Source organism: Juglans microcarpa x Juglans regia, chromosome 8D (genome assembly GCF_004785595.1).
Source record: "Juglans microcarpa x Juglans regia isolate MS1-56 chromosome 8D, Jm3101_v1.0, whole genome shotgun sequence".
Lineage (NCBI taxonomy): Eukaryota > Viridiplantae > Streptophyta > Magnoliopsida > Fagales > Juglandaceae > Juglans > Juglans microcarpa x Juglans regia.
In genome coordinates, this window is record NC_054608.1 from 4,132,694 (window position 1) to 4,140,596 (window position 7,903).

Here is a 7,903-nt window from a genome sequence, read left to right on the forward strand (position 1 = left end):
ACGTGACGGCCAACAAGGATCATGTGTTTTACATGTTAGGTGTCGTTTTGGGATGCGCTGTCGTGATTACACCATGAGGAGTTGAAAAGACGTTTGAGATTCCTTAGCATTAGCTGCATGACTTTTCTGTAGGAATGGTATTTTCCTAGAGATATATACAATGTGTGAACATTATAGCATCTAATAGGCATTTAATGCTATTTGGAACACCCACAAACGCACGTTTTATGTTTATTTCTTTTCAAATTTAAGCAGAGAATTTGGACAGAAAAACTCTTAGAAAGGATTTGATTCTAAGGGTCTAAACCAGCAAGACCATTGATTCTTCTTGTCAAATATGAACATAGATATGCTTAGTGCTGCTCTAACATCGATTCCTACACCAAACATTTGGAATTTCTGAATCTAGTAGGGTTGGCCAAAATCCAAGTACATTCAATTTCATGCTGCCTGAACAGAATCTACTTACTTGGTCCAGGTCTTCCTAAATCATTCCCTAATTTCATTATCTAAAACAAAAAGGAAAAAAAAAATACAAATTTTAAGGTATAAAGTTTTCCTGAGATTGCTTGAAGTTGATACTAACAAGACTGCTGACCCATGAAGACCCCTTGGAGATAAATATGCACACTCCAACTAAGAATATGGTGAGCAACCCCAGAGAAAATGACAGATGTAGCACAAGATGCATCTCTGGCTGTTCTCCCTGAGTCCCAGATACAAAATAACTGCATAAATGTAGCCAGGCATTGGTGTACTTCAAGCTTCCATGATTTATGGGGACCTTTTCCCCACATGATTCAATGATCTGTAATGTTGTAGCAGCAAAACTACATAGCAAAGTCAAACCGGCACATGACGCAACTTTTCAGTTCCATTTAGTCTAATGTGTTCACAAGCTGGCATGGTTGTCAATGATGAGATCAAGTAAGAGATCTGCCAGCCCATTCCCGTGCTCGTTGCTTTTGCTTGGCAATCATCCGGTTGAACTTCTCCTTACCCTTCTCCAAAAGAGGGTCATGCACAACATAGTCATTCGGGTCTTCGTTGCGAGACATGCGGTCCTGCATACAATGATTCACCAAAAAACTCAGGAACTAATTGATCAACAAAGAACATAAATAAACTATGCCATCATCTTTGAATTTGGAGTGTGTTTTCCTAATTATTGTTACCACCACTCTAAGGTTTTTATTGTTTGGGATTTTGTGACCATATATTTGGAATGACTCCGGAGGATATATGCTCAAATGCTATTAATTGGGAAATGGAATGATCTCAATCTATATGGTTTCTGAAACCCCTTGGACAATTATAATGAATTCACAATGCAGATATATAAAAATGAAGGTTACCTTGCCAGGCTCAGAAGCAAATTTTAACCGAGCTGTTGTCCAGTCAGACAACTCATCATTGATACCTCCAGATTCACTACTTGGGTCCACAGGTTTTACAAAGACGCCTGCTTTAAACTTTTCAAGTTTTGCCAGAACCTAATAATAACAAAACAAGAAGCCAGTTAGAAAAGTATGTAAAAATCTATGAGAAAAATAGGGGATAGAGAGAATTGCACAAGTGGAATTTTCTGATTCCTAACGTATACAAGAGAAAACACCTAGTCAAGAACTAGAAATAGATACAAGAAAATCATGAAAGCTGAGTTGTTTAGATCTATAGCAATTGCCCATGAGATAGGTGTATCAAAGAAGAAATGTCTAAGTTCATCCAGTGAGTGTTCCTTGTCTTCAAAGTTCCGATTGTTCCTTTCCCTCCAGATGCACCACAGTAGACACATGTATGGGGACCATCTTCCCTAATGCCACAATTTGCAGGATGATGATGCATAGACCTTTCCAGATGGCAAAGAGATCAGCCACCCTCCCATGCATAACCCATGCTAGCCTCACTCTAATAAATATATCATCCCATAGGGCCCTAGCCTCCATTTTTTATGTTATAAATGATTGTCCTAAAATCCATATGAGTTCTTAAATATGGTTTGATGTTCTGATTCCCAAAGACTTGGGGATCGAAAACAAAGGGTAGAATTTGATAAAAAAGAAAGGGGTAGAATTTCAATTTCAATAACCCATTTCATCTATCGTTGGCAAGTGTGTTTCTAGGGGGTATGTCTCACACTGTCACACATAAATCAACTTGCTCTCCAAACAAGTGAGAAAAAGAATGGGTATGCCTTGCCTTTTCTGTTTTGACAAGTAAATGGGTATTAGTCTAAATGATGATGAAATCCTATTGAGCTCCCAATTATTCCTTTATTTTCCATGAAATTAACAGTCTCTCTCTTCAAAAGTTTTTCACATGCAAAACTATAAAAAAAAAATCTCTCACGTGATTCCAAGTTTGAACAGTAGTAAATATTTGATTACTGCTTTAGACTATTAATTATTATTTGCAGAACATTATTTTTCATCACTTGCAAATTTCAATGGTCCACAGATAGACCACTTAGTGTACAGCTTTTGCCAACCGGGGAGGATATAGGATATAAGATAAGATAAGATAAAAGAAATGAAAAAAAAAAAGAATCACAGGCTCATAACTTACTTCATCTTCACGTCCTTGGAGTCTGCGCTTTTTCTGTTTTTGCAATTGCCTTCCTCGCTCAGCATCACCCAAGAGCTGTAAGTCTGAGTCTGCAATAGCCATTCGTTCTGCTCTGGCTTCTGATCCGATACCCTTTTTCTTCAAAGACAGCTTTTCTGCCCTAGGTTGATCGTCATCAATGCTTTCAGCAGAAGGCCTGGTAAGAAGACAAAGCAAATATATTTTAGTCCAAAGCCGTTTTCGAAGATTTTATCTTGAGACAGAATCATTCCGATCTGTCTAATGTGGTGTGTATGACGAGAAAGAAATGCACAAAGTCTTGAAGACAGTAAAAGGACAATGGAAGATCTCAAATTTCTTTTCTAATACTCTCTACTACTGGGTGGTTGCCCAATTATATTTCTCTAGCTCTCTCTTTCAGAATTTTTTTGACCTCTTTACTTTTTCTCTAGCTAGGCGTAAATGATGATACTCTCTGTGCACTTGGATAGTACCTTTTGATCATTAATAAAAGTTATCTCACATTTAAAAAAAAGTAGCATGGCAGCCTTGCAAGTTACCTTCATGCATATAAAGCATGCAAGCAAGCGTCATATCTAACTGTTTCTTGTTATTAGTGCAACATAGTGACCACAGGCCCATATGTCAGCAAGTGTGGTACCCAACGGGAAAAAAAATCTAAAGATGTGAACAAGTGACAAAGGCCATGCTGAAAGGAAGTGAATGCAACAGCCATTGCCCTCAACCCTAAGATACCCAATCCAGATAAGCTAAAGGATTTTCGCCGCAAGCGAGTCTTTTTGCTGGAAGAAAATGGGAGCTGATGCCTACTAACTGTTCAAACAAAAAATTACTCTGCTCTACCACCTGGGCAATTTAACCTTAATGAAAAATAGGAGGCAACCTCTCTTAGCCCTCATCATGAATTTGGGATTTAATATTACACACTCCCATAAACTTCTATGTCATCAAGTTATACCTTATCATCGCTCAATCAACTAAAAATATGAAATGGGCTTGTATAAATTTGTAAAGGTTTTCTTTTAGTGAGAAAATAGCATTGCCTTGAGTGTATTTTCTAAATCATATTTCAGGAGTTCAATTGATACCCAAAGGGGTGAAAAATAATCCTCTTCACATTGTTATTTTCAATTTAATTTTATTCACACACACATGTACATATGCACAAGCATGCGTGCATACATTCACCACAGACACATGCGTGCACATACCTTAATGTAGATATTTCTTTGCCTTTTGCACTGGAATTCCCTGCATATACAAACAACATAACAATTGGCATCAATGATTAATCAAATACAAAGAACACAATTATTAATGAAAAGGAAGAAGGGTTCAAATGACAAAGGCAAAAGATATCAAACCTATTTAAATAACATCTGTAAATAAAAATATGCCATTTTCAAGGTCTTCCTGTTCACAGATAACACCCCTTTCACTAAGCATAAGCTGATTCTCAACATTTTTGGTTGAAACTCCCATAATCAAATTTTAACAAATGCATTTCAACTTGTAAACAACTTCGATGCACAATTTTCACAGGCAATGAAGCAGCAAATTAAATGGCCCACTAACTAATATATTTTCTTTCTCATTTCTTAAGAGTTTCTAGATCATTTGAAATTTAGATTATGATCTCTTCTTAAAGGACCTAGTGTACATCTCCCATGTACCCAGGACCCTCCATTTTCTTTTTGTACAATCATTACTAATTAAGAAAAACCAAAGAGAATCTCCAATTCATAGATGTCTAACCAACATTTACAGGAGACCAATACACTGTTTTAGACAATAAGTTTCTACCAGTAAAAAGAAATAATTCAGCCATCAACTATCTTTTATGCAAAAATCTAGAGCAAGTTCTATTCTTTACAAACTCTAGCTAGTTACAAAAGGATAGCTAGTTCAATGTATTTTACAGTGTGTTTGCATGTGTGATAGTTTGAAACACCAGCACCATTACACCCTTGTTTTATTACCAAGAGAGACTACTTTTGACAAGAGTGAGATGTTTGATTTTCATAATCATGCAAAAAAGTAATTTAACCATTTTATTAATTTCGTTTTTGTATTTTTTTTCTGTGCAGTAAGTTATCTCTCTCCTTTTTACAGTGGCATTCTTTAGATCCTTTAATAAGGGGCATGGCAGCTAGTGGCACTGTGAATACAAGTAGTATCCATTTTGAAAGACTTCTATGTTAAACATCCAAAGTCTTGAGCAATTACTAAGTGAGTTATACTAAGGTGACTAAGGTACCATCATTCAATTTTGGCTTAGATGGGGTATCTCCCAACTCCAATCGTCTTCTGAGTATTTGCTGACGCATTCGTTCATCAAAGTTGGCCTCATCATCATCACTATAATCAAGGGAGTTAGAAAACTCAGATTTTGAATCTTTTTGCGACTCTTCTTTCCTTGAGCTTAGAGCGTCTCTTACAGATAACTGCATATCCCTTATTTTTTGGGCATCAGATGAGTTCTGCATAAAAAATATTCTATTAGAGATATTCCGTCGACCTTCAATTATCTGCTGTACAAAATTAATACATTATATTCACCTTTGGTTTTTCAGGATAGTGCAAATTTCAAAAGTAAACAGATATGTTATGATCCTTTTTTTTTTTTTTTTTTTGGACAAGTATACATGATGAAATTTTCAAATAACTTAAAATTCCACATAAGGTAAGCTCAGATTGGACAAGGCCATTTGTAACACTAGAATACAAGGAAAAGTACACTGGATTTTTACCAATTCATCATTCAGAGTATCTTTCTTTAAAAGGCGAGGATCATCCAATACATCATGACTGCTTTTTATCTTTTGCTTTACAGCTGCCAATTCTTTCTCGTCTTCTTCAGCTTCTTCTCCAAATGAAAGCAAATTCAGCTTTCTGCATGATGCAAACATAACATGTGCATAACTTGGGAAAAAAAAGCGACAACACAAATCACAATGTAAGTTATCATATTCCATTCCTAGAAGATACTGCACAGTATGTTAAAGAAACAAAACTCACTTCACAGCCTTTTTCTTTGCATCTTTCTTGTCAGTATCAGCTATGGATTTGATTGATTGCCTTGGAGGTGCTCTTGGAACAATATCATCAAAAGGGTTCCATAAAACCTAGAGCCAGGAGTTTAAGAAGAGTGCAAACCGATCAAACTCTTTGTTGAGAACTAGTTGATGACTAAGGCTGGGTTTGGATACACAAACCTCCTTATCTCATCTCATATCATCATTACAACTTTCCCAAATTCTCATACAAAAATATAATAAATAATTCAACTTTTTCAAATCCCAAAATAAAAAGAATACTAAAAAATTATATCTAACAATATTTTATTCAACTACTATTCAAAACATCTCTTCTTTTTAGCCTACTAGAATGTAATTAGGTGCCTCACTTAGTATATTTCCTGTATACTTGGGCATCGCCTAATTTCATTCACATCAATAAAGATCATTACTTATATATAAAAAAAAAACTATTCAAAACATCTCATCTCATCTAAACTGTCTATCCAAACCCAACCTAAGACGCAAAGAAAAAAGTAAATCACAATAGTAGATACAGACAGGAAAGCATAAGAAAAACAACATCAGTTTCCACCACTAGAAAATAAGGACAACTAATACCAAGAGCAGCTCTACCTACCTCAACTGAGATAATCTTGGGTGGATCCAATGGCCGGTCACTCTTATCAGTTTCAATTTCACCCAACCTTGTAAGATTATATATTGAATCCCCAGTCACCTGAAACCCACCCAATGAATAAGTTCAATTCTTCCATGAAAATTCAAAATGTCAGTCAAAATATTTGTGAGATAAGGTAACAATAACCTTCCCGAAAATTGTATTCTTCCGGTCAAGCCACTCACAGCGGTCCAAGGATATAAAGAACTGACTCCCATTCGAATTCGGTGAGCCAGCATTTGCACAAGCAACTAAGCCCCGATGCTTGAATCTTAAACGCGAATGAAATTCGTCACTGAATGCACCCCCATAAATAGATTCACCACCTGAAAATTTCGATAAGCACAATTTTACAATGATGGCATACTGACGATTCAATTTTTGTACACTAGACTCATAGTTGTATAAACGAAAAAGTGTCCAACTGGCACACTGAAAGGGTTATGCAATGAACTTTCTGCAAATAACTTACTAGCTTAATGGGTACGCATCGAGACTTTGAGAGACCCCATTTGGTGTCACGCTCACCCAGTGCAATACAGTATATGGGGTTTGGGTTCCTAATCCAAAACTTAACAAATCTGAACAGATTCGTCTCTCTAGTACAAACAAAACCAACCCTATTGTGTTAAAGTTTTGTTCTTTCATTGGCCTAATTCTTAAGAATTTATCAATATCTCTATAGCCGTAGGAAACCTGAGTTTCTGAGTTCACATACCGGTGCCGGAACCGGTGGGATCGCCACCCTGAATGAGAAAGCTCTTGATGATGCGGTGGAAGATGGTGTTGTCGTAGTAGCCCTCGAGGCAGAGCTGCACGAAGTTACGAACGGCTTTGGGGGCCTCTTTTGGCCACAGCTCTATGTCCAGCGGCCCGTGCGTCGTATCCAACACAACCTTCCCCTTCGTCGGTGGCTCCAATACGTATATCGTCGACATCTCTTCACTTTCCCTTCCGATATCCCAGTCCCACTACACCCTCTTTGCCCGTCGGATTCTCCTCGAGTCTCGCTTCGGTCACGCTCTGTGTGCTTTGCTGACTTTCAATGGGCGTTTTTTTAGTTGGGCCTAGAGCACTAACACGGTCCGCAGTTATAAGCTGAAAGCTGCTCCACCATCCATGAAAAAGCTAAGGCTGGAGAACTGGGCCTGTGGATAGGGTTCAGATGACCCAAATCATGTAGGTTCATGTATGGAAATTTGAAATTTTTAGGCTTTTTTCTCATCCTAAAAGGGTAGGGAGAACATCAAGATGACGAGAGTTGTAGTGTTTTTTTAAGAGTGCGTTTGGATGTTGAAGTGAGTTGAGTTGATAAAATATTATTAGAATATTATTTATTATTATTATTATTATTATTATTTTGAGATTTGAAAAAATTGAATTGTTTATTATATTTTGTGTTAGATTTGAAAAAGTTATAATGATGAGTTGAGATGAGTTGTGTTTCCAAACGAAGCCTAAAACATACATGAGTCATAGCCTTAGATGTTATGCTCATGGGAGATGAATCGAAGAATCTATAAAACCAAATAAGAGTAATTAAGGTGCAATGAGGTGAGACGAGATTAGTTGAAATGAAAGTTGAATAAAATATTGTTAGAATATTATTTTTTAATAATAT

The 7,903-nt window shown here is 36.7% G+C and overlaps 1 protein-coding gene across 1 annotated transcript; it reads right to left on the reverse strand.

The window, feature by feature from the left end:
• Positions 1–286: 286 nt before the first annotated feature.
• On the reverse strand, positions 287–7,489 carry LOC121243317 (peptidyl-prolyl cis-trans isomerase CYP57). Its single transcript, XM_041141420.1, has 10 exons — positions 7,001–7,489; positions 6,430–6,608; positions 6,244–6,342; positions 5,605–5,711; positions 5,337–5,478; positions 4,844–5,066; positions 3,798–3,837; positions 2,566–2,761; positions 1,356–1,493; positions 287–1,064 (listed from the first exon to the last, which is right to left on the reverse strand). Exons 1-10 carry the CDS (start codon positions 7,218–7,220, stop codon positions 924–926), a joined length of 1,485 nt encoding a protein of 494 aa, XP_040997354.1. The 5' UTR covers positions 7,221–7,489; the 3' UTR covers positions 287–923.
• Positions 7,490–7,903: the final 414 nt, after the last annotated feature.

Bases quoted from the DNA above. Each gene is read 5' to 3' on its own strand.
- LOC121243317 (XM_041141420.1), bottom strand. From the start codon at position 7,220: ATGTCGACGATATACGTATTGGAGCCACCGACGAAGGGGAAGGTTGTG. The intron at 6,343-6,429 runs GTTATTGTTACC...GGTGGGTTTCAG, and splicing joins AGAATACAATTTTCGGGAAG to GTGACTGGGGATTCAATATA. The intron at 5,479-5,604 runs GTGAGTTTTGTT...TGCATCATGCAG, and splicing joins GCAAAGAAAAAGGCTGTGAA to AAAGCTGAATTTGCTTTCAT.